General features: G+C 47.5%; 1 protein-coding gene and 1 pseudogene across 1 annotated transcript; one reads left to right on the top strand and one right to left on the bottom strand.

The window, feature by feature from the left end:
* The window catches only part of LOC117052066, a 53,582-nt pseudogene extending 41,161 nt beyond the window's left edge, over nt 1–12,421 (bottom strand).
* A 3,144-nt stretch (nt 12,422–15,565) lies between these two features.
* PSMD8 (proteasome 26S subunit, non-ATPase 8) lies at nt 15,566–25,448 on the top strand. The gene is made up of 7 exons (XM_033158485.1): nt 15,566–15,766; nt 17,362–17,434; nt 18,423–18,525; nt 19,604–19,769; nt 21,064–21,164; nt 23,974–24,082; nt 24,768–25,448. The coding sequence occupies exons 1-7, from the start codon at nt 15,593–15,595 to the stop codon at nt 24,903–24,905; spliced, it is 864 nt and encodes a 287-aa protein (XP_033014376.1). The 5' UTR covers nt 15,566–15,592; the 3' UTR covers nt 24,906–25,448.
* The last annotated feature ends 915 nt before the right edge of the window (nt 25,449–26,363 follow it).

Raw genomic sequence — 26,363 nt, 5'->3', positions numbered from 1 at the left:
GGGGTGTATGGGGTGTTAGGAGAGGGATAGTACCTCTGGTGGGGGACACGCCGTGCTCCTTCTGGGGTACTTTGGTCCCCACCCTGCACTCAGCTCTCACCTGTGGCTTCTAGAAGCTGTCAACCTGTGACAGTGGTCACACCTGGGAACATCTTCAACAGGCTGGCTAAACCAGGTGAGGGCAGCCAATGGGTCTCAAACCCTCATTGAGTTCGGGACTTCCCTGCATGCGCAGCCAGACTCTGGCAGATTAAATGGACTCAACCAGTCAAAAAGGAGGTTTCTGCACATGCTGTAGAGGGAAGTGAGGGGCAGATGGGGCTCATCAACCTGGGAAGGTAGCCCATCTAGAAGGAAAACTCTGATCCTCAACCTCCACGCCCTTGTGGGATATTTTCAGGAGAAGAAAAGGCTATGGAATGAACCCTACACAAATCTGGAGTGGAATCCCTAAGACAGTTGTATGGTGCCTTGTATGCTTCCTTTCGGCAACTCTTGCTCAGCTTTCCCTTGGACCACATCAGCGAGGCTGAAGGGGGTGGGGTGGGAATCTTGTCGTCTGGGCAACCCAGAACCTCCAAACACTGGCTTGTGCCCCAAGCAGGTCACTTCAGTACTGCTCATACAGCGGTTTGAGTTCACTCCATTGTCTCCTGAGACAACAATGGGCCCTCTTGGATCAGCTCTCAGAATTTGGAGCTCCCTTCCTAGAAAGCCTAGACTAATTAGCTCCTTGCCACCTTCCACCATCAGGTGAATACTGCTTAATTCTGACAGGTTTTGGGAAACTGGCTGTTTTTAAGGAAAGGGCTTTTAACAGCACTGTGCTGCTTTTCCTAACCGCATGGTGATGTTAGTGATTTCCTAAAAGACTGCCATTGACAGAGGTGTATAAAATTAGGCATAGTATAGAAAAGAGGATAGAGATGAGTTTTTCTTCCTCTCGTATAATTCTAGAACTCGGGCTCAGCTAATGAAGCAGAATATGCGGAAACTCAGGGCAGGGCGTAAGTATGGAACTCATCCCCACAGGATGCACTGCTGACCACCAACTTGGGTGCTTTTAGGAGAAGATTGGTTTATGTTTTGCTGTTCTTCTACTAGGATCACGTCCGGCTTAAATTTATTTTTATTTATTAAATTTCTATACCACCCTTCATCCAAGGATCACAGGGTAGTTTACAATATAAAAATGCAAAAACGTAACATCGTAACAAATAAAAACAATTAACGCCCCCCCACTGGTGTTTAAAAGGCCATAGATTGTTTAATTAGCCAAAGGCTTGGGAGAAGAGGAATGGTCTTGCCTGGCGTCTAAATACATGTAATGAAGACAACTGGTGAGCCCCTTGGGGAGAGCATTCCACAAATGCGGAGCCACTGCAGAAAAGGCCCATTCTCATGTTGCCACCCTCTGAACCTCTTATGTCGGGAGTCGGCCAGATCACTCCTGGGGAGATCCTCCGTGCACCAGGCCGGCGCAGCGCGACCCCAGAAATCGCGTCTGAGACTGTCCGCCGCGCCGGAAATCGCTTCCACGCATGCCTAGACGCCGGAAATTGCACCTGCGCAGAAGTGATTTCCGGCCTCTGGGCATGCGCAGAAGCAATTTCTGGCGCCGTGGACATGCGCAGACACAATTTCCGGCATCTGGGCATGCACGGAAGCAATTTTGGGGGCTGTGGAAGAGAGTCCCTGCGCCACGCCACGCTGGTTTAGCACAGCATGCGGTGACTCGCCAAGTGGGCGGCTCAGTTTGGGGGGCGGCTCATGAGCTGGCTAAGTAACCCTCATGGGCCACTTCCGGCCCATGAGCCTTAGATTGTCAACCTATGTCTTATGTAGAGGCCACACAAAGAAAGGCCTGAGAGGATGATCACAGGGTTTGGGTCAGTTTATATGGGGAGAGGCAGTCCTTGAAGTCCCGCGGTCCTGAGCCGTTTAAGACTTTATAAGCCAAAACCAGCACTTTGAATTGGGCCCAGAAACTAATTGGCAGTCAGTGCTGTTGGGTCAGGACTGGCTTCTCCCCGGTTGTCCATTTTTGCCACTTCCATTGTCAGCATTGTGCTGCCAATGGAATTACTGTGGCATAACCAAGGTGCTACATGAGGGTGGGTCCTCCACAGTGGCACACCTTCAAGATGCACCGCCACAACCAGGGTTAGTCCGTATTCCATCCTTGTCCAGCCAGTGCAAGTTGAGGGCAGGATAGCCGTTAATGTGACTAATAATTCCCTGCCCCCAGAGAAAACGGAAGAGCATAGCTCTCAATACCCTCGCCAAACTGGAATTCCACCTGTTCCGTAACGGAAGGCATGGCAGTTAAAGTGGCAAAAAACCAATACCAAACTGTGCCTTTTGGCTTCTCAGGCTCACGTACCAGACCCAGAGGTGTTCACATGCAAGAGTGGGTAATGTCCTGTAAAGTAATAGACAAGCTGGTTCTGCCGGATGAACAGGGTACTCTCTGTACTAATGGCATCAACAATGGCAGAGGAGAATGCACCCTGTGGGCATGAGAGGGAGCCAATCCAGCAGCTGTCAATGCCCACCTGTAGCAGAAAAGGAGACAAAGAGAGGCAAGAGTAGAAACAGGCTCAGCTCCTACTAGGTTAAGAGTTGTGTGGGAATTCCCATAATTCTGTGCTTTGTTAGCTATAATGGGCATCTTCTGTGTTTAAAGGTGTTAGCTCTTGAGCTTCTTTCAACTGGAGATGCTGGGGGCTTAACCTGGGACACACATGTGGTACAAAACATGTGGTCTGCCGAAGTCAAGGTCCACCACCGTTGGACAGCTACAACTTCACTTGCCGGCACCAAGCCCATGTGTGAACCATTGGGGGAGTCCCAGCCCCACCCCACCCCGGCCAACACATAGATCCCATGTCAGAGATGCGCTATGCAGAGGGCTCGATTCCCCTTTACCTCTATTGGAATGTAATCTAAAAACAACGAGTCCGACATGAAGACAATCTTGCTCCGGGGAATGCCGCCGAGGATGAGCACAGGGGCTTGTCCGTAAGTGTACCACAAGGGACGTGATGGGTCGTTCAGAGAAAGAACGCTCTTCAAAGACTCTAGCTGTGCTTGGCAAGAAGGGACCAGAGAGAAGAGTCTGTCTATCACACCAAAGCCACTGGGGACCAACAGAAACTTTCTACAGAATCCAAGGGTAAAACTTCATGGGGACCGTGCCAGGCCCCATCCATAAGGGCAGAGGCAAGGAGTGTCGTGGACTGGCTGGACACAAGAGGAGTGGTGGGAGGCACCAGCCAGGGAACTGGGAATAAGGCTCAGAGCCAGGGGACTGGTGGTGGGATGACAATGAGTGGTCAGAGGGAGAAGACTGCGGGGAGAAGGTACCCGAGGCTAAAGGGGCAACAGGGTTTAGTGAGCAGGAAGAGTCTGGGCCAGAGTACAGTTAAGACTCTGAGGCTGAAGCAGAGGCTGGACAGGAGGGGGGTCAAGAAGCTGCTGAAGAAACCAGGGAGTCTGCACGCCGTGCGCCCCCACTGTGACCAGCTCCCCCCCCGCCCCCCCCCCCGGTCTCTAAGAATATGCAGAGAAAGGAAAATATCAGACTGTATAGTTTTTACTGCTACTGTCGTAAGGAACTAATTCATGATTATAAAGTAAATCTAATTTTCAAACTTACCTTGCAAGTTGTTGTGCAATTCTTTGGTAAGCAGGGTAAGGAGGAGGAAGCCAGCTTACTTCATAGCTGGACTTGCTCAAAAGGAGGCTTTGCAGCCTACTGGTAATTCCTATGCTTTTGTGCTACCAAAGATGGGATCCTAAAACTCTGTTTAACCCCCACAGGCAAATGCAACCACATCTGCAGACTGCAAACAGCAGTGGTTAGCAGACTGTGAGGCTGCTTAAGATCCCTACCAACCCCAGCATTTTACCTTCTCTCCAATCCTGATCTTAACCTCATTTTGAGCAATTCCTACATAGCCGTTGATATTTATAGCAAACCTATAAATAAGGAGAAAAGAATTATGTGTTTTATTTTGCTACATTTATATATTGCTTTTTCTTAAAAGCTGTCAATTCCATTCAAAACAAATTTTAAACTTCCCTCCAGTAGCACCTTAGAGACCAACTAAGTTTGTTCTTGGTATGAGCTTTCGTGTGCATGCACACTTCTGCCGTCAAAGAGACTTGATACAAAAGATGGGGGGGGGAATAGGGAGGGGAGGGGAAAACTAGCGAGTTCAATTACCAACGCATTGATGTAATCATTACATAATGGCCAAATGGAACTGTCAGTGAAGGAAACAGTTCTGGGAGGGGAGGAGCCACATGGCAGTTGGCTCCACCCAGGAGGATGGAACAGGCCTCGCTGTGTCCCCTTGGAAGATGGTTCTAGTTCTGCTGAGCTGATCAAGAGAGCTTTGCTGCCAGTTCTCTTTCTGTAATAGATTGATGGTTTCGGGTTTTGTTTTGTTTTAGGTTTCATTCAAAATATGGCACAAGCAAGATACTGGCACGCGTGAAAATGTTCTTGCTGGGTCTACAAACTAGAAACGTATCCCTCACCTGCTGCTTTGCACAGGGAGACCAATGCCGTTGCTCTCCACCAACACATCCAACACAACAGTGCCATTATAGAAGGGCATCGGTGTGAACCAGCACATTTGGCAAACTTCCTCGCTGTCGCAATTTGCTGGAGGCAGAGAAGGCATGGAAAAGTAAAAAGGTAAAGGACCCCTGGATGATTAAGTCCAGTCAAAAGCGACTATGGGGTGTGGTGCTCATCTCACTTCAGGCCAAGGGAGCCAGCATTTGTCCACAGACAGCTTTCTGGGTCATGTGGCCAGCATGACTAAACTACTGGTGCACGGAGGAACATGACGGAAGCCAGAGCACACGGAAACACCGTTTTCCTTCCTGCCACAGCAGCACCTATTTCTCTACTTGCACTGGTATACACTGGTAGGTTGGCAGAAGCTGGGACAGAGCAACAGGAGCTCACCCCGTTGTGTGGATTTGAACTGCCGACCTTCTGATCAGCAAGCCCAAGAGGCTCAGTGGCAGAGCAGGAATCCCCTCCAAAAGCCTAAACAGAGGGAGGACTAGAAGTGGGGAGAGGCTACATCCCAGTAAATGCCTGCTCCACCCAGTGCTAGAGGCAGGATCATACTCATGTTGGCGGAAGAGTGAGACAAAATATTATCCGCTATTTAAATTAGGTGTTTGATGGAGATTCTTGTTCTGACTTCTGCCGACACACACACACACACACACACACACACACACACACTTGGAGGCAGCGGGGAAATGAGCTATTATCATCCAAGGCAGAAAATCCAAATGCTGCCTTCCCTTCTGCCAAATAACCTACAACGCAATCTATGAAGAGGTTCTCCAATGCCAGCTTAGAGAATTTACAAGTGAATTGGGCCAAACTGGGTCCAATCTGTCTGTCTGCTTATTTGTGGCCATTAGTGGCATCCAAAATTTGCTTTCTGAAACCGAAAAATTCCAAAGGGAGCAAAGCTCCTCAAAAGGAAGCTACTCTTTAATGAGGTACTTCCTTAAGTTTTTAATCTGTGATATTTTAATGTATTTTAATATTTGTTGGAAGCCGCCCAGATTGGCTGGGGAGACCCAGCCAGATGGGCGGGGTACAAATAAATTTATTATTATTATTATTATCAGCATCATGTGCTTCCTGCTTCCGCACTTTCTCTTAGGGATGACATACTGAAATACCTTTATCCCTATACGGAGCAGACCTCATTTTGATCTGCAGCTGCTCCTGTTTCTGACGCACAGGGTGGACGGGTTCTGTAAAAGTGACAGTCACAATCGGCCTCAGTCCAGTGTAGTGACCTGTCCGAATTGCCCATTCTGAGTTCTGGAAGGAGGAAGGCAGTTTGTTGACCCAGAGCCCTTATCACAAAATTACTCTAGTGTCACTTTCCTGTGCTGACTCAATCCAAGCAGAGGTCTGTCAACTATTACATTAGTATGGCGACTTACAGGGGAGAGAAGATGGCAGATTTTGTCGGTGTTTGATGATAGGAAATAAAGTAGAAAGGTTGCAAGGACTCAGGCCAGGACGAAATAAACAATTATTTTCTCTATTTGTGTTGTTGAAAGTATAAAACAAATTCCAGTTACAACGATTGTTAACTCCAGTTAACTCCAGGACAAGGCCCTGTTTCGTTTATTCTTCATCAGCTATTGTTTCTTAGTTTTATGGTCAAAGTGTACCGAGTGTTACAATAGCTGATGAAGAATATATTGAAACTGGCAGAGTTAAGGCAGGAAGGGAACCGAGACAGTGAATTTGAGGAGAAAGATGGTCTGCTATACCACAAGGGATCGCTATATGTGCTGGGGGAGGAGTTGTGAGCCAAGATTCTCCAACAACACCATGACAACCCCACCGCAGGGCACTTCGTAAAGAATAAGACCTTGTGTCTAGTGACCAAAGAGTTTTGGTGGTCCAAAATCAAGGAAGATGTGGTGGAATACGTGAGAGGCTGTGGAGTATGCCAGAGGGCGAAAGGGGATAGGGCAGCCCCTGTGGGACTGCTGGAGCCCTTACCTACACCCAGCGGGCCATGGGAAGCAATTTCTGTGGACTTCATCACGGACCTGCCCACATCAAGGGGAGGGACTGTGGTCCTGGTCATTGTGGATATGCTTACTAAGATGGGACTGGGACATTTTGTGGCTTGCCCCAGAGTACCCTCTGCAGAAGAAGCTGCCCAGCTGTTTATCAACATTTTCAAGCTGCATGAGATGCCTTCGAGGGTAGTAAGCGTTCGTGGTAGTCAGCTCACCTCACATTTTTGGAGAAAGCTGATGGAGTTGCTGCAGGTAGAAGTCAACTTCACCTCTGCCAGACACCCGCAGACGAACGGTCAGACCGAGAGAGTGAATGCCATTTTGCAACAGTATCTGAGGTGCTATGTAAGCCACCAACAGAATGACTGGGCCTCAAAGCTGAGTCTAGCAGAATTTGCATACAATAATTCAGTGTACGCCTCCACAGGAATTTCTCTGTTCATGGCAAATTACGGGAGGAACCCGAGAGCTTTCCCAGGAAGGGAGGAAGCACTGTTGGTGCCAGCGGCTGAGGAGTTCGTGGAGGAGATGGAATTTCTGCACCAGATGTTGAAGGAAAACTTGGAGAGAGCCAAAGAAGCATATAAGCAGGCGGCGGACCAGCATTGGCGAGAAGGAGAAAGAATAGGTGTTGGGGATTGAGTGTGGTTGTCCTCGAAAGGTCTGCCCCTCAGGGGGAGGAGCAAAAAGCTGGAGCAACGCAAGTTGGGTCCCTTTAAATTGGTAGGACAAATCAACCCAGTTTCTTTCAAACTCAAACTGCCAGAGAGTATGAGAATACACCCGGTGTTCCATAGGTCCCTGCTGTCACCTCACCGCCCAGCTCACAGGTACCAAGAGGAACACGAGGAAGTTCCTGCACCACCCTTGGTAGCGGAAAGGGAGCAACAAGATGAAATAGAGGAGATCCTAGACTCCAGGTGGTGCAGAAACAAACTACAGTACTTAGTAGCCTGGGAGAACACCCCAGCAGTGGAGAATGCCTGGGTGCCGGCGGAGAGCGTGCGAGAACTGTATTTGACGGAAGAGTTCCATGCATTATTCCCCCATAAGCCCAAACCTTTGCATTGGGATTTCAGAGAGGTGTTTGAGTCCACTGATGAAGAAGAGGACTTCCTGGGGTTTCCATCGTCTCAGGACGGTAGAGACACTCCGAGGGAGGTGTTTGAGTCCACTGATGAAGAAGAGGGCTTCCTGGGTTTCTCACCATTGCGGGACAGTAAGGGCGAACCCACAGGGGAGGGAAAGGTCCTAGAGAGGAGGGTGGATGGACTTCCAGCGGCGACGCCATTGCGGAGCGGTCGTGGGTTGCCTCGGCTACGAGGCGACCCACTCCGTCCCGGGGGTTGGAGCCCCGCTACCGCAAAGCGGGGCTCCGGTGGGGTGCGGGAAGAGCGTCCCGCACCCTGGGCTCCCCGGCTATGCCCACTGTGGCTCCGAACCCTTCCCTCGCTCCCCCTGTAAAGGGGGAGTGGGGGTGAAGGGACAACGGAGCCGGGCTCTAGGGGATATGCCCCAACCGGGATGTGGAGCGGCGGTTGCCCCCGCGATGAGTGTCAATGTTCTACCTGTCAAAATCTGAAGTTTTAGAAACCCGGTGGCCGTGAGTATTGGAATGGACTTGTTTTCGTATCTTTTTAAACGACCCGGGTGAAACTCGGAAAGGAAGCCTGCCTCCCTCCCTTCGGGGGATAGAAAATAACTTGCTTAAGAGACTGCTGTTACAGTGATGGTTACAAAGTATCGGAAGTTTGATAAGTGAGACTTTTTGGATTTCCCTCTGGGGAACAATCTGTGGACAATATCTCTTTTTAAAATTTGTGGATCTTGCACCCTGGATTCAGGGAAAATGGCTGCGAAGGATTGTGACTCAATGGAAAATTACTGGTATTAAGATGGAGAAGTTTGAAAATCGAAACTGTAATCTGACACCTATGCCTGCTTCTGCCATGCTTGGCTTTGTTTTTGATTTGGTTACGAACTGTGAGATGAGTGACGAAGAAAGGATTATTATATTGAGACTGGAATGGCTCAACCGAAAATTGGAGATATTGAATTGTGACATGTCAAAAAAGATTTATCCCACAGAGGAGACTTTACAGGAGATGGCTGCAGTGGAAGAGAACCTTGGCATGGAACTGAAGGGGATGATCGAACAACAGGTTGGAATGATATGGCGACTCCGGAAAAATGAATCGTCCTTTGGGGGTGACAGACCCAGGACGGAGAAAACTGTTATATCTAACTCTCGAGGTGAGAGCTCGGGAGCGAAGGTGAAAAATTTATGTTTATGCTTACAAACAAAAGAAGAATGGGATGATGAACCGGAGAGGCTGGAAGAAGAGGTGCGTACCCTGATGTTCTATGCAAGGACTGTTTTGGACTTAGTCTGGATCTGTGGACTAGTAAAGAAAAAAGACATTTCGAGGAGTGGTGTTGGAGCAAGACGACCAGAGAAAATGGACAGAAGGGGGATAGGGTGAACTGTATTAAGGATAAAAAGGAAAAAAAGACATATTATGGTAACCTGAAACCGGTGTGTTAAGATTTTAAGTTTTTGATAAAGAAAAGAGGTATTCTGACTTTTGTTATTAACAGCAGTTACAGTGAATGAGGATATTTGTTATGATTTATATTTTAACTCTTAGATTTTCGAGTTGTTAAGATTAAGATGGTATATGATGTTATTAAAGTAATATTTGGTTTTAGAACCGAAGGTGAAAAGGTAGGGGAAGTCTGTACCAAGATTCGAACAAGATTTTTTTTTTTTGTATAATATAAGAAGAATTATTATTGGTGTTTATGTATTTGTCTATTTTTGTTAGGTGTTGGGTTAATGTGGGTGTTATATCTGTTTGTTGTTTGTTGTAAAACCAATAAATTCTTATTAAAAAAAAAAAAGAGAGGGGGGGGTGGATGTCATGGGACAGTCAGAAAGGGGTTTGGAGCAGAGGGAGGGGGAGAGAGAGGAGCGACCAAGAGGCTGTGGAAAGCAGTAGGCAGGAACGAGGAGAGGGAAGAAAAAGGATTAAACGGAAACAGTCGGGTGGAGGAGGGAGTCCCTGATGTTGCAGAGGGTCAGCACCGCCAGCTGACCAGCGGCTGAGGAACAGATGGAGAGCCATTCCCTCGGCAGAGGAGCAAAGGGAGAGGAAACGACGTGAGCAGCGTAGGTGTGTCACTTTGCCCCAGACTATTATGTTGGGGGCGGTCCCATAAGCTGGCACTGCTGGCAACTGAGAGTGATGGGTCGGATGCATGAGAAATGAGCTCCGGCTTGTAAATATGTACTTAATAAATATTACCCTAAAGTAGCTAGCCTAGTAAGTGCATTTTCTCGTGGGAGGCTTCCACACGACCCTGACATTAGGTGAGTCAGTTACTTTCTGGGTTTAAAAAGAAAAGACGTGTAAAGTGCTGAATTCAAAACAAAAGCTTGATTTATGATTTGAGATAAGAAAGATTTTAAAGGACAAGAGAGTTTTATGTATTAAGAATTAGTAGATTAATTTTTCTCTCTTTTTGATGAAGGTGCTCCCAAGAAATTGAAAGTAACATTACCAACTGAAATTTCCTCCATAGGAAAAGTTGTCCTTTAAGTAAAGGAACCAAATATTTTGGTGCTCTTGTCATACATAATAAGATATCTAGCTGTGGCAATAGTCTGTTTTGTACATTTTAAGTACACCATTTACTGTTGGCATACTTCAGCAGTTATTTGCTGGACAAATAAAATCTTTCAGATCAAAGATGAATGAAGTGAGGAAAGAAATTACCGGTAAGCCAGAGATGAATGAAATGGAACAAGGGACTGGGAAAATGAAGAAAGAATAGTGGGTTGTTAGTATGGAGGGAATGTTTGAATAATTCTTTTTATGTAACTGACAGACACAGAATAAGAAGCCCCCTTTCTTTTCCTATTTCTTTTTTTTTCCTTCCCTCCCTTCCATATATGCTTGTCTCTCTCACTCTTTTCTTTTTCTGTTTTTGTTTTTATACAGATTAGGTTTTTTTTATCGTTATATCAAAGGAAAGCTTTAATAAAATTTATGCAACCAAAAAAGAAAGAAATTAATGTGGCATGTCTCCAAGTGGTGAGACTCCAGGGGTTCCAGTCACTTACCCAGGGTTTGGTTTCCTTGGAATAAGGGACAGCAGAAACCAGGCATAGGCAAACTCTGGCCCTCCAGATGTTTGGGACTACAATTCCTACCATCCCTCACCACCGGTGCTGTTAGCTAGGGGCGGTGGGAATTGTAGTCCCAAACATCTGGAGGGCCGGAGTTTGCCTATGCCTGGCAGAGACTGTAGTTTCTTTATGACATGTGGTTTATTTACACACACATGCAACCTAAGCCTACAGTGGAGGGGCTCACAGCATTAACACCCCAAGTGGTCTTGTTTCTCCCATAGACACAGCCTTGGATTCCAGCAGAAATCAAGCATGGCTCTGACTCCCTGGCTTATGCCAGCAGCCTGCTTCTAGCCCAGCTCTCTCTCTCACACAACTATCCTGGCTTTTGTCTGCCTTACTGGCAGCCAAATAAGAGAGGGGTGCCCATCCATTTGTCCTCTGGCACAGAGCAGCTTCCTTTGTTATACAAAGGACCATTCTGAGCTGGCAACTATGAGCCTTGCCTGGCTAATTCTAGCAATGGAATCCTCCATTAGATTTTAATCCTTGGTGGAACCAGGACCCCAGGAATGACAAAAGGCTAGGCCATCAGGCAGGCTGACCTCCCCCCCCAAACAACAACAACAACAACAACAACAACAACACACTCATAACATTACCATGCATCTTTCACCAACAGACGAAACAGCAATGCCAGCTTATAGCAGTGGCTTAAAACAAGCTTATGTCCATATTGCAGATCTGTCCATTGCTGAAGCAACAGGGGAGCAAGGGAAAGTGCCTCTTCAATTACAATGTGTGAGTATCCCTTGCCCTCGCAAAGCATGTAGCTCTTCCCTTACCTGAACTACGCAGCTCAGATTAATTTTCAGGTAGTATGGAAATCCCAGGTATTTCTGTAAAAAGAGAGAGTTATTTCAATAGCTCTTTTTACTTGGATAAATTGTTGGCTTCACCTCTGCAGAGCAATAAGCTGAAAGTCCTGGTTGGCTGATATACCAGTACAGCCAACAGCATTGAATAAAACAGTTGATTTAATAAAATAAATCAAAGTAGCTGAGACCGTAAGGGATTCAAGCACTTGTGCCTGTTAGGAATCACCAAGGTTGAAAGTAGAAGCTCCAGATTTATACACTGATGTGGTGAGCTGGTCAGGTCTGCAGTTTGAGAAGGTCTCCCCCTAAGCTCTAGGTTGATGCTACCCACAAAGGCAGCCCATTCATTCCCTCCATGATAAAAGCTTCCAAGTCAGGCTTGGCCTTTGCCTGGGATACAATCAGCCCTGGCCTCTTCTGTTAAGCCTAGGCTTTTGAGGATGTGTGTGACTGCTGTTTGTCTGATTTCCCTTCAGCCCTTGGTTCTAGGGGCTCTCTAAGTGGCCTCTTGCCCACCCTCCTAACAGCTCCAGCTCAAGAGCCATGGAACCCAAGCAGCCCTATGGAAGGAAAGGAAGATCTTCTCTCCCATACCCAGGCATGTTATACTCACTGCATTTCTGTCGTCAGGGTCTATAGCTGAGTCTGTGAGTTCCTTGAAGATCTCAGCCACCCTTCTAATTTCCCGCTGGGCAAAGAAAATCTTTCGGTCGCCCCCAAGGTCATCAAAATTGTTGACTACGGCTACCCATCGGCAATCTGTTGCAAATAGATGTTTCATGCACAGGAAAATGAGGGACAGGGTAGCTGTGAAAAGTTGCCACATCACAGATGCTCCTTGCAAAGGACCTGCCAAAAAAACAACAACAACAATTCCCTACCTTTTTAATTAACCCTTTTATGCAGGTGTTATAAATAAGCAAGCCTCTTCCCAATATTCTATCTAACCTAAGAGGGAGCTTTGCACAGAGGGACTGGCTTGATATTTCATGGTAAGCTTCAAAGGAGTAAAAAAAAAGCATATTAATGTCCTACATGAATCCTGTCCTTTGAATACACACCTTTACTTTCTCCTGTGTTAGTGAATAGCTGCTATTCACCTCAGAGGGAAAAGTAACATACTGGCAAGTGCTGCACAGAAGGCAAAACCAGTCAGTGCTAGGCTGTTGGCCTTCTTCTGTTGTTCAACTCTTCGTAACCCCATGGACCAGAGCACGCCTTCTTCTAGGATTCCACAAAGAAAGAAACTTGGCAGGGGGTTGGACTGGATGCTTGGCAGGGGGTTGAACTGGATGGCCCTTGTGGTCTCTTCCAACTCTATGATTCTATGTCATGTGGCCCTTTTCGCTTGGCTGGTTTTTGCCATAACCTCTTGTGTGTGGTAACAGGCACACTCCTTTGTCTCCTGAGATAGATGGATGCCAAAATTTCCACTCTAGAAACTGTGCTCAGGGCAGCTTCCAAAGACTTAAAAATTGCCAAGTAAATAGAAACAATAAACACCACAACTGGTCTTCTCCTTTTGTGGATAAGGAGCTGATTAACAGGAATCTGAGTATGAATTAATGGACAGTTCTGGCATTGGAAGGATGTAGAATGGAGTCCCCCAAGGATTGGTAGTGGGATCTGTGCTTTTTAACTTGTTCATAAATGATTGAGAATTCAGGTGAACAGTTGGGGGCCAAGTTTGCTGATAATAATAAATTGTTCAGGGCAGTTAAAACAAAAAGTGAAGAGCTCCAAAAGAACCTATATGAACTGTAGGAATGGGTGGCAAAATGGCAAATGCAATTCAGTGTAAACAAGTCTGAAGTGATGCACATTGGAACAAAAAAAAATCTTAATTTCACTTATACATTCACAGGGTCTAAGCTGGCAGTGTCTGACCAAGGGTTGTAGCTGATAGGTTGATAAAGATGGTGACCCTGTGTGCAACAGCTGTGAAAAGGGCAAATTCTAATCTTGGGACCATTAGGAAATAAATTAAAAATGAAACTGACTTTCTAATAATGTTGTTATACAAATCTATGGTGCAATGACATTTGGAATTATTATTATTATTATTATTATTACCCCACCCCAGCCACTCTGGGTGGCTTCCAACAAAGATTAAAAATACATTAAAACACCAGTCATAAAAACTTCCCTAAAGACGGCTGCCTTCAGATGTCTTCTAAAGGTCATGTTCCAAGTTGCCTCACTTCAAAAAGGTTATGGCAGAGTTTGAAAAAAGTTAAGAAAAGAACAACCAAGATGATCAAGGTGGTGGAGGCGGAGCAACTCTACCATGACAGGTTTCAGCATTGGGGGGGGGGGGTGGAGGAATCAAGTAAGAGGCGACGTGATAGAACTGCTTAAAATTATGCACAGTACTATGGAGAAAGTGGGTAGAGAAAAGGGCTCAGGAGCGGCAGACTAAGACGCATGAGGAGAAAAGGATGGTGGGAGATGGAGGCCTGAGACCAGGGAGCAAAGGCGAGGGTAGGCACTTTCCTCTCCCAGAGCTTCTCTGGACAGGGGAAGCAGGACTTTCACCTCCATTCTTCCCTGCTGGGTGGAGAAGTGGAGAAATAGAATCTGGCGAGGGCATCAGCCAACTACTAAGAGTGGAGGAACCAGAGTCAGAAAGGAAAGGCACCGCCGGGTCAGCCAGGTTCCAGAAACACTCAGCACTGGGAGCTGATGCATCCATTCAGATATGGTGAACATCTGCACACTCAGCTTTCACAAGGCATGAGTTTCACGAGACTGGGCAGATTGGGCTTGACTTGCCCAGTCTTTAGAAGCTTGGCAGGTGGGCATGCCACCCCATGAAATTGACACCATTGGTTCCATGTAGTTGTGAACTCATTGCAGATGCTGGACTTCTTAAACTTGAACCGCTGCTTCTAGGTTGGCTAGCCATGCCTTAAGTGTCACCTTAAGAGTCCATTTGTAAGATAGTTTGTATTTTCAGTTAAAAGCTAAAGGCTGCATTTCAGCCGGCTGATCTTTTGCTAAAGCCAAATGTGTTTTTCAAGTTGAAGCTATTCAATCAAAAGTTAGCACTATTTGATTCTTCCAGGAAACTTTGCATAGGACTGTGGCTATGCCATTGTTAATAAATTTGAGTATTCCACTGCTCTTCAGTGTCTATGAATGTATATAAAATAATACACAACACAATCTCTGGATTCTTCATGGGGGTCTGGCAGTGGGGGCTTTAACAATCAGGTCCTGTACTTTGCAATTTACTCTCCTTGGTGCCTTGCTGTAATATCTTGAAAACGAACGTTTGCAGGTAACCCCATGGTTGTCATGGAGCCCTGGAAGTCCTCCCAACAGGGTGACCTTGGCCAGGATATGAAACCGCTCATTACAACCAGTTTGGCAGACCCCCACTACCACATTCTCAATGCCTGTTTCAATTTGTTACATCTGGCATAAACTCTGTTGTGTGTTTAACAACAAATAAAACCTGTATGCTTTCAAATAAACTTCTGCAGCAACTGAGCTAGGTTGCCTGCCCTGTGTCATTGGCCTGCGTTTCCCACGCCTGGCGTCACACGCCTAGTCCCTGGGCTGGTGACGTCACGGGGCTTCACGTAGACGACTCCTCCCTGCTAGTTACGTCACCCTGGTGACGTTGAAAGCCAACAGCTATTTCAAGGCGCTACGCTTCCCAAACGTTCTCCTCAGCCCTCATACCTTCTCCCCCTCACCGCCGCCTCCCCCAAAAAACCGCCTACATCGAGCTCCCCAAATTAGCGCCTCAGCGCCCCCACTTCAAACACCTCCGCTCGCTTGGCTCGTAGCCGTTACTCCGCTTCGCGCATGCGCTCCAAAAACCTTCCAGCCAATCGGGAACGGAGCCGTTGGTGCGTCGCCGAGGCGCGCCGGCCTCGAGGCCAGTTGCCATGGAGACCGCGCGGGCGGCCGCAAAGCGAGGACGGTCGCGCTCGGCTTTTGTGACAGCTGCTACTGCCGCTCCTTCTCCTCCTCGGCCGGGTGCCGATTCATGGCAGCGGGGGTGACTGTGATGGCGGCGGCCGGAGGGCCGGTGCTGAACGGAGCGGACGCGGGCGCCGCGGGACTGAAGGAGGCGGCGGGCATGTACGAGCAGCTGAGGGCCGAGTGGAACCGCAAGAACCTCAGCCTGAGCAAGTGCGGAGACTTGCTGGGCCGGCTCAAGGCAAGGGGGCCGGGGGGGCTTGAAACGGGCAGGGAAACCGACGGGGGGGGAGCCTGGAAACAGCTCCGCTGCGGGCGGCGCGGTGGAAAAGGGGCGATATGGGAGATGCGGGAGGCAAGGAGGGGAAGAGGGACCCTGGGTAGGGGTGGCTGGGGTGCCATCTCGAGGGCTGCAGGGAAAGCGTGGCCGGGGACGGGTGGAGACTGCCATTTACAATGAGATTTTTTTTGAGGGGAGGGGGATTGTTAGTGGAAGCAGGCGCTGGGGAGAGGGGCGAGGAAGGGGGAAGCCTTTGTTCCGCGAGAAGGTAAGGCAGAGAGGGCACAGAATCGTAGAGTTGGAAGGGACCCCGAGGGTCATCCAGTCCAACCCCCTGCAATGCAGGAATCTCCGCTAAAGCGCCCGTGACTGCTGAAAATCCTCCAGGGAAGGAGAGCCCACCAGCTCTGTGGTACAGTTCCTATTGTCAGTTCAGTTCTTCCCGGATCTCCTTGGGCCCCGCATGTCTCCAGGCGGGAGTGGGAAAGACTCTGTGCCTGACCGCTGCCGGTCAGTGTGGGCTGTACTGAGCTAGATGGAGCAGACGACCTCATCCCTGTGCCCCTGTTGGAGGTGGCCCTGTCCCGGCAAGCCGCTGGGTGCCGGGCTCCTTTGCTGCCGGAAGAGGAGGCCAGTGACTCAGCGGAGATGTTTTTGCCCGAGCTGAAAACCTGTTTACCAGCCTGCCTCTCTCTCTCTCTCTTTCCGCTGAGTCAGGTCGCTGAGACTTGCCTTGATTGAGACAGTCCTTAACACCATCCTGTCTCCAGCTGCAGCCAGCCAGCTGCCTCAATGGAGATTTCAAACAAAACAATTTGGCACAACATTCATGCACTACCCCAAAAGCATCATATAACAAAGGGTACACAGCAGGGTTGGGAAAGGCGAGAGCCTGCAGTTGTTGGTGGTGGACTTCAACTCCCATCATATTATTATTATTATTATTATTATTATTATTATTTATTGAATTTGTTAGTCACTTTATTTTGCCCAAGATAACTCTAAAGTAACTTACAGACAGACAAGCAAACATACCATAAAAACCCACATAGTTACATTAAAACCGAGAGAGAGAGAAATACACTAAAAATATCCCACCCACTTCTAGAAAGGCCACAGATAGTTAAATGCCAAAAGGCCTGATTTTAAAGCTTTTTCCTGGTGCCTAATCCTTGCCCATCAGCCCTTGTTTCTGGGGCTGATGAGAACTGGAGTCTAACAACTTTTGAAGGGTTGCAGCTTCTCTGGTACTAGAGTGACTGGGGAAACTCAGCCAGATGGGCAGGGTATAATAATAATAATAATAATAATAATAATAATAATAATTCTAAGGTTGGAATGCGCCCATCCTTCCTTAGCTGATAGCCATTGACAGCTCCCGGCTCCCCGAATTTGTCCAATTCTTCATTTTTTCAAGCCACCAACCATCAATAGTAAGATGTTAAGTCAGACTGCAGTAGCTGTAAACCAGGCTTTGCCAATACTGTGCCCTCCAAGTGTTAGAGCTCTCATCAGCCCCAGCAGTAACCTATCTCTCCCTCTCTGCTCTGTTCCAGTTAGCTCTGCTTGAACTCAACTTTCTGCCCACAACAGGCACAAAACTGACTAAACAGCAGCTTATCTTGGCAAGTGAGTATATTCCGACCAATGCACAAGGTTGATAGGGATCTCCTAACAGAGACAGAAATCTGTGAGGCAAATTCATCCCTCAAAAGTTTGCCGTTTGGCCGCCGACACGGTCTCTGTTCTCAAGAACAACCACTGTCCTTGTTGCTGATGATAATTTAAAGAATGCATCTTCACCTGTCCCTCAGGCTTCAGAGGAAGTGACAAAATCACACTGGGCAAAGGAAAAAAGCAAGAAAGGCCTCTTGATGAGACTTTCCCCTTCTCCTGTACCAATATTTGTTGGTTTGTTGTGTTTTAAGCTCTGCCTCATATTATTTGTTTATTTGGGAGGTTTCTGTACCTCACCCACTAAGTGAAGTTTACAATATGTTTTAAACATGACAAAACAGACAATGATACAGGAGTCACTACAGCAGGGGGGCAAAGGTGTACATTAGTTTTCTCCCCTTGTCGCCTGATGTTCCCACAAATGCCATTCTGTAGCTGAGCCTCCTGCCTTGGAACCAACAACTGAAGCAGCAAAATATTAGTCCCATACAGGCCAGAACTTCCTCACTGCATGGCTGCTGCTGCTGTTTCTCACAGCCCCTGGTCCTGGTGGCCGATGCAGGAGGTGCTGGTGGAGTAGAGATGTTGTAGGCCTCCCTTCCAGTTCTTAGATGAGCCACCTAGAATCATAAGAGTTGGAAGGGACCCAAAGCATCATCCAGTCCAGCTCCCTGCAATGCAGGAATCTCAGCTAAAGCATCAATATCAGATGGCCATCCAACATCTGCTTTAAAACCTCCCAAGGAAGAAGAGTCCACGGCCTCTCGAGGGAATCTGTTGCACTGTCGAACAGATCTTACTGTTAGAAATCTGTTAGTAATCTTCGCCAGGCTTGGAGGCAAGATAGCAGCTTGATCAGCTTGCTCTGCTCTTAACATTGCAACTCCTCTGCTTGTTGTTGCTAATGCTCTGACCCTCATTTCCCTTCTTGCCCCCCAAGGAGATATTCTAGAAATCGGAGCACAGTGGAGTATCCTGAAGAAGGACATCCCGTCTTTCGAGAGGTACATGGCCCAGCTGAAGTGCTACTATTTTGATTACAAGTGAGTATTCCTGCCTTGAACCCTTTCGGATAATTGTTTTACTCATCAGGGTTTTTTGTATTTTTTAAAATAAAAGTATTCAAACCATACATTCAGAAATTAAAATCAATTCACACATACAATAAAAACTGACTTCATATTGCTCTTACATTGACTATCTTGAAATATACAACAATTCTATGCTCCGTCCCTTCTTTCCACATTGTACTCAAATATTCCCTTTCACCCTGAGTGGTCAATTAAAGCAGCTCACCAATTCTGTTAATATTCTTTCTTTTTTAAAATATATCTCCATATACCTCCATTCTTCCTTCAACTTTTGCTTAGATGTATTCCTAATTGCTCCCGTCATTTTCGCATGATTCATAAACTCTACCAATTTAATATGCCAATCCTTAATTTGGGGTGCCTTTTCTCCCTTCCAATTTTGCGCTATGAGTATCCTTGCAGTTGCACAGGCATATAAAAAAATACAGTGGTCCCTCGACTTACGAAATACTCAACATTCTAATTTTTCGACTTGCAAACGAAAAAAGTGGCCGCACGCCAACAAATTTTTCGACACCCGAATGGAAATCCGTTGGCATTTTAGATGCGGTTTCCTCGACTCACACATTTTTCTTTTTAAAACTGCTTCAATGCATTCCTATGGGGAAATCGCTTTTTCGACTTACGAACATTTCAACCTACGAATGTGCTTTCGGAACGGATTAAATTCGTAAGTCGAGGGACCACTGTATTCCTCCTAAAGTGCTACTATTTTGATTACAAGTAAGTGTTCCTGCCTTGAACCCTTTCAGATAATTTGTTTTACTCATCAGGGTTTTTAATCCCCAACCCCAACTTTGATGTTTTTCAGGAATTATTTTTTTTTATAGTTTTTCCTCAACGAAACAAAAACTGCATAATTCCTCTGATGTGCAGAGGGTGGGAGCACCATGGGGTGGGGGCAGCAGAAGAGGCAAAATAATTCCTTTGGCTCAAATGATCTATTTCTTCTGTGGCTTTTTGGGTGTCTCTGGCTAAAGCACTCCGTACCGCAAATCCAGCATCTCTCTCTTCCCCCTTCCCGCCTCAGAGACGAGTTACCGGAGTCAGCCTACAAGCATCAGCTGCTGGGCTTGAACCTCCTCTTCCTGCTGTCTCAGAACCGTGTCGCAGAGTTCCACACTGAGCTTGAAAGGCTGCCAGCCAAGGATATTCAGACCAACGTCTACATCAAGCACCCTGTTTCTTTGGAGCAGGTGACGCCTCTCCTTCTCCTTGCTTTTCTCCTTCCCAGGCCCTGTGAATAAGTGCTTTAACTAGCAAACTGCCCTTAATTGGGTAGAGAGGAGGTATATTTAGTTATTTTCCCTGTTCTGTGCCCCCTACCTCCCCCAGGTAAGCAATGAAATGTAGCAATTTTCTAATGCAGCTATAAAACAATACAAAAGCGCCTTCCAGTTGCATTTGAAAACTCTGCTTGTTTCTGGGAAGGACTTTAACTTAGTAGGAGGAGCACTTTCTTTTCATGCAAAGGGTCCCAAGTTTAATCAACTCGTTATTGGAAGCCCTGTAGACCACTGCCAGTCAGTGTTGGCTGTACTGAGCAAGATGGGGCAATGCTCCAACTTGGAATGAGGCACCTTCCTATATTCCTCTGCTCTGTGAAACAAGGCTAAACTGCAGTCCTCGCAAGAGTCTTATATCTGAGAAGGCTGTGCTGCTTGTGGAAACTAATCTTGGCTTTGCAAAATAGCAAGCTTTGTCCGTGGACCTTAAAAACCCGCTGTGGGAAGCCTTGTATGGGAGGAGAAAGCTTTCCTGAGATAGCGGGGGGCGGGCTAGGTCACCCATTCTAAAGCGGTGTGTATAACTGAAATAATGACATATTCTCCCTAAGCGGTGTGCCAAAGGGTTAATAGAAAAGGTGGGTTGGGTCCTGGAAAGGGAAGAGTTGAAGGTGAGGAGAGGGTTGCTGCTTTGGAGGAGTTCTGCGAGGGAGTTCCAGACATAACACAACAAAAACTAATGCAATACATTAATAATTGGATAAAACCAGCATTGGAAATTCGCCAGGCACATTTTACACCTGGCTATTGGGCCTTTGCGACCAGGTGAAGATGCCCAGGTGCTAGACATCTCCATCATCTGGAGATCCATGCCTGGGGATCCTTGGACTGTGGCTCTTTTCACACACTAACAAGACATCCTGTAGAATTCTATCCATGATATTTTATCTGCACAATCAGAACAAATTTCAGGAACAAAAAAAAAGTCATATTTAAAAATATGACTTTTCAGCCGTCTGGCCCCAAAATGGCAACAAGACAACCTGTTTTGGTGACTGTAACCCTGGTTTAAGGAGCCATTTGGTGGCTATCTGATATATATATATATATATCTGAGTTTACAACATGCTGTTCCAGAATTTTTAGTGACCACACCCTGTTGATTGCTACATTATCAGTCGTACATGGCCTTGGTCAGCTACCTTGAAAAGGTGACTAATAAATTGTATCTCTGTGATACTCTTCCTCTTTCTTCCTGCCTTAGTATCTGATGGAAGGCAGTTACAATAAAGTCTTCCTGGCAAAAGGCAACATCCCAGCAGAGAGTTACGCTTTCTTCATCGACATCCTGTTGGACACTGTCAGGTGGGTCGTGCTCTCTTAGACTCTTTTTATAAACATGGGGTAAGGTCTTCTGCAAGGGCAGGTGATATTTCCTCTTGTGCACACCAGGAGTGAGAGTTGAGAATGAAGTATATCTGCCATTGGTATTCCTCAAAAAAGCAGCCCCTATCAAAATCCTGAGAAACTTGCCTAGTTCCCACCTAGTTGCCTCTGTGACACCATCCCATCCCTTTGTGGAATATGGTAGTTAATACAGACCAACACAGCAGTTGTGAGGATTACTGAGCATATGTGATGTGCTTTAAACCCTATAGACCCTGTAACCTCACAGCCATGAAGAAGTGCCATGGTCAGATCACTTCCTGGTGCAACTGGACTTCTCCGCAAACCTTCCCCTCTGCAGGGAGGTGGGACCAATTCGGATGGTCCGCCCCCGCCACTTAATGGATCCAAATGGTTTCCAGAGAGTGGTAGGGGATGTTTTATCTCATGTTGATGGCCTTTTAGCTGATTCCCTGGTGGCCCACTGGAATGTGGAGTTAACCAGGGCTATTGACTGTTTGGCTCCGAAGCGCCCTCCGATTACATGGAACCCGGACAAGCCCCGTGGTTTTCCATGGATCTGAGGGCAATGAAACAATCGCTGAGACGGCTAGAGCGCCAGTGGCTGATAACTCATTCTGAATCTGACCGGACACGGGTTAGAGCTCAATGTCAAGCCTACCAAGTGGCAATAGCGACAGGGAAGAAGACGTTCTTCACCGCCTCTATTGCATCTGCAGAAAACAGCAGCAGGAGACTTCCAGGTGGTTCGCAATTTAGCAGAACCACCTGCTCCATCGGGGGCCAGTACTGGCCACATGATCTCCTGCAATGATTTTGCAAAGTTTTTTTGCAGATAAAGTCGCTCAGATTCGGGAACAGGTAGACTCCACCGTGGGAGCAGGGCCGGGGCGGGAGAGTGCTAGAGTCCTGTCTAGTCAAGTTGTGTGGGACCAATTCCAGGTTGTTACCTCCGAGGATGTGGACAGGCTGCTTGGATAAGTGATACCAACCACCTGTCTCCTTGATCCTTGCCCATCCTGGCTTATAAAAGCTAGCCGGGAAGGGCTGGGCGATGGGCTCCGCGGGGTGGTGAATGCTTCTCTCTGCGAGGGAGCCTTCCCAGACCCGCTGAAAGAGGCAGTTATCAAACCGCTTCTTAAAAAAAAATCTTTAGATGCGGCCAATATGGCCAACTATCGCCCAGTCTCAAATCTCAAATAAGAAGCGGACCATTTGGATCCCTTCCAGTTGGGATTCAGGCCTCATTATGGGACTGAAACTGCCTTGGTCGCACTGGTCGATGATCTCCGGCGGGCTAGAGACAAAGGTGAGAGCTGTTTCCTAGTTCTGCTGGATTTCTCAGCGGCTTTTGACACCATTGACCATAACATCCTTCTGGACCGTCTAGAGGGATTGGGAGCTGGGGGCACTGTTATACAGTGGTTCCACTCCTTCCTCTTAGGCCGTGTTCAGAATGTGGTGGTGGGGGATGAGTGTTCAGACCCCTGGGCTCTCACTTGTGGGGTGCCTCAGGGTTCTGTCCTCTCCCCCATGCTTTTCAACATCTACATGCAGCCGCTGGGAGAGATCATTGGGGTTTGAGCTGGGTGTTCATCAGTATGCGGATGATACCCAGCTCTACCTCTCTCTCAAATCAGAACCAGTGAAGGTCCTGTGTGAGTGTCTGGAGGCGGTTGGAGGATGTATGGCGGCTAACAGATTGAGGTTGAATCCTGACAAGACCAGAAGTACTGTTTTGGGGGGACAAGAGGTGGGCACGAGTGGAAGACTCCCTGGTCCTGAATGGGGTAACTGTGCCCCTGAAGGACCAGGTGTGCAACCTGGGAGTCATTTTGGACTCGCAGCTGTCCATGGAGGTACAGGTTAATTCTGTGTCCAGGGCAGCTGTTTATCAGCTCCATCTGGTACGCAGGCTGAGACCCTACCTGCCCGTGGACTGTCTCGCCAGAGTGGTGCATGCTCTGGTTATCTCTCGTTTGGATTACTGCAACGCGCTCTATGTGGGGCTACCTTTGAAGGTGACCCGGAAACTACCAACTAATCCAGAATGTGGCAGCTAGACTGGTGACTGGGAGTGGCTGCCAAGACCACACAACACCGGTCTTGAAAGACCTACATTGGCTCCCAGTATGTTTCCGAGCACAATTCAAAGTGTTGGTGCTGACCTTTAAAGCCTTAAATGGCCTCAAAGGCCCAGTGTATCTGAAGGAGCGTCTCCCACCCCCATCATTCAGCCCGGACACTGAGATCCAGCGCCGAGGGCCTTCTGGCAGTTCCCTCACTGCAAGAAGCCAAGTTACAGGGAACCAGGCAGAGGGCCTTCTCGGTAGTGGCACCTGCCCTGTGGAATGCCCTCCCACCAGATGTCAAAGAGAACAACAACCACCAGACTTTTAGAAGACATCTGAAGGCAGCCCCTGTTTAGGGAAGCTTTTAATGTTTGATGAATTATTGTATGTTAATATTTTGTTGGAAGCCGCCCAGAGTGGCTGGGGAAGCCCAGCCAGATGGGTGAGGTATAAAGAATTTATTTATTTATTTATTTATTTATTTATTTATTATTATTATTATTATTATTATTATTTCCTAGCCATATCTTAAGCACCTTGAAATCCCCTATCAGTCTCAGTGGGAGAGAATTCAGTACCTCCTTACGTCTCTTGACATCAGTGGGGCTTAACTCTGCTTAATAGCAGCTGAGTTGTGTGCCAACAATTCTGTCTGGGTGACCTGCTTGTGTTCCGTTTTTTCCCTCCCACCCCAGGGATGAAATTGCCAGCTGCATTGAGAAGGCCTATGAGAAGATCCTGTTCAATGAGGCCACTCGCATGCTCTTCTTCACCCCCAAGAAGATGACAGACTATGCCAAGAAGGTGAGAATTTGAGTACAGACTTACAGAGTTAATGTTAAATACATTACTTCTGGTAAATGAGCCACTGTAGCCGCTGGAGGGCCATGGAAATTTGTGTACCGGGCTTTTTATACTCCTCTACCCATGTACTAGGGACCCAGGTGGCGCTGTGGGTTAAACCACAGTGCCTAGGGCTTGCTGATCAGAAGATTGGTGGTTCGAATCCCTGCAACGGGGTGAGCTCCTGTTGTTCGGTCCCTACTCCTGCCAACCTAGCAGTTCGAAAGCACGTCAAAAGTGCAAGTAGATAAATAGGTACCGGTCCGGCAGGAAGGTAAACGGCGTTTCCGTGTGCTGCTCTGGTTCGCCAGAAGCTGCTTGTCATGCTGGCCACATGACCCGGAAGCTGTACGCCGGCTCCCTCGGCCAGTAAAGCGAGATGAGCGCCACAACCCCAGAGTCGGACACAACTGGACCTAATGGTCAGGGGTCCCTTTACCTTTATACCCATGTACTATCTGAAACCCATGGGTTGGTTGCCAGATGTGAAATATATTGGCACTGTTTTCAGCTCTCCTACAAGGCCAGGATGGGGGAGGGACCTTTGCTGGAGAAACAAGCCTCGGTGTTCATGGGGTGGGTTTTGTAGCATTGTTGTTAAAAAAAAACAAAGAATCTCATATAACACCCTCTTGCCCTTTTACAGCGAGGCTGGGTTCTAGGCCCAAACAGCCACTACTGTTTCACGGGCCAGCAGCAGAAGCCGGAAGATGCCACCATCCCTTCGACAGAGCTAGCCAAACAAGTTATTGAATATGCCCGGCAGCTGGAGATGATCGTCTAGCGGGCCCCCACCATGGGCTGGGACTGTGGGTTACTTCCCCCCCCTTTTAGTATTTGTAATCCAGTTCCCATACAGTGGGCAGTCAATTTGCTTATATAGGAAGGATGGGGGCTCTTTCGTCCCATCTTTTTTTTTCCTGGGATGCCAGAGTAAAAATTGTGCCTATCCCTGTGTCATTAACAGTTACATGGTTCCTTGGTCCTAGGTGGAGATACGTTCTGGATATGAAAGGGAGGGGGGCTGGTGAATCATGGGCTTTTCTGACCTCAGAGGGGTGGAAATAGCCTATATTATTGCCTCCCCCCCCCCCTTTTGCATCATAGACCAGCCTGTCACTTGCTCATTATTCAAAATTAATGCCAGGAACTGGTTGCACTGGAAACAGATACTTTTCTCTGCTTTCTGGTCAGCGCAGGGTTAAACTGGCCTCCCAGAATTACGATCTGACTTTTGGTTTTTATTTGGTAACTTGCTGTCGCCTTTTGGTACAAGCCACTTATAAGGATTGACTGTAGGTTAAATAAACACAGTTTCTTCTACAAATGCAGTTTCCCAACTGTCGTAAGTGCATTTGAAAGCTATTAATTGCGGGAAGCAAAACCATAGTTTAGTAGTGTTTCAGGTACAAGTTTCCACGACCACACAGCCACTTCCGTTTTAAGCTAAGCAGGGGTTTGTCATTTTGTCTGAACAAAATGTTCCAGATTTCCCTGCAGACATTCTGGAGAAGGGAAGAGCAGGCTTCTTGTTTAGCATTACAGTAGAATGATCCCTGTGACTTTTGATACCAACTGCCAGGAAGTTTTAACAGTGAGGCACACATGCACACTTAGGAATCAAGTTACTGAGGTGAGCCTTAACTTGCCCTTATACCTGCTGCTGTCCTGGCTGGTGTGTGGGTGCAGGTTCTCAGTAATCACACATTTCCACAGGCTCTGTAGAGGCAAGAGAGTCTGGATAACACAAAAAAATAGCGAAAGAGAACACCTGTAGGGTTATTCTCACTTTATAACAGTGTTTCCCCAAAGTTGGGTCTCCAGCTGCTTTTGGACTACAACTCCCATCATCCCTAACGAGCAGGACCAGTGGTCAGGAATGATGGGAATTGTAGCCCAAAAGCAGCTGGAGACCCAAGTTTGGGAAACACTGCCTTAGCACGTGTGGCCTGCCTGGACCATCAGAAAAGCTTGTGCTTTCGACCTGCCCTGGGTGCAACCTTACATGTACCAATGAATCCCTGAGCACCCAGCCACCCACACTGTTATCAAAAAGTTAGGACAGCCCACCTTGGGACATCCACAATGACCAGATTGTTGGCATATATGAGGAGTGGGAGACCCTCCAAATTTTGCTGACCTCCGGCTCCTAAAAGCCCCAGCCACCAGGACCAATGGGCAGGGAAGATGGGAGCCGGGAGTCACAACAACACCTGGAAGGCCACCTCTGGTACTTATCATA

This window comes from Lacerta agilis, chromosome 8 (genome assembly GCF_009819535.1).
Source record: "Lacerta agilis isolate rLacAgi1 chromosome 8, rLacAgi1.pri, whole genome shotgun sequence".
NCBI lineage: Eukaryota > Metazoa > Chordata > Lepidosauria > Squamata > Lacertidae > Lacerta > Lacerta agilis.
The sequence above is the reverse complement of the archived record's forward strand: the minus strand, read 5'-3'. Positions and strand labels throughout refer to the sequence as shown.

Coding starts and splice junctions, on each gene's coding strand:
- PSMD8 (XM_033158485.1), top strand. CDS start 15,593: ATGGCAGCGGGGGTGACTGTGATGGCGGCGGCCGGAGGGCCGGTGCTG. Junction 19,770..21,063: donor ACCCTGTTTCTTTGGAGCAG/GTGACGCCTCTC, acceptor TTCCTGCCTTAG/TATCTGATGGAAGGCAGTTA. Junction 21,165..23,973: donor ATCCTGTTGGACACTGTCAG/GTGGGTCGTGCT, acceptor CTCCCACCCCAG/GGATGAAATTGCCAGCTGCA.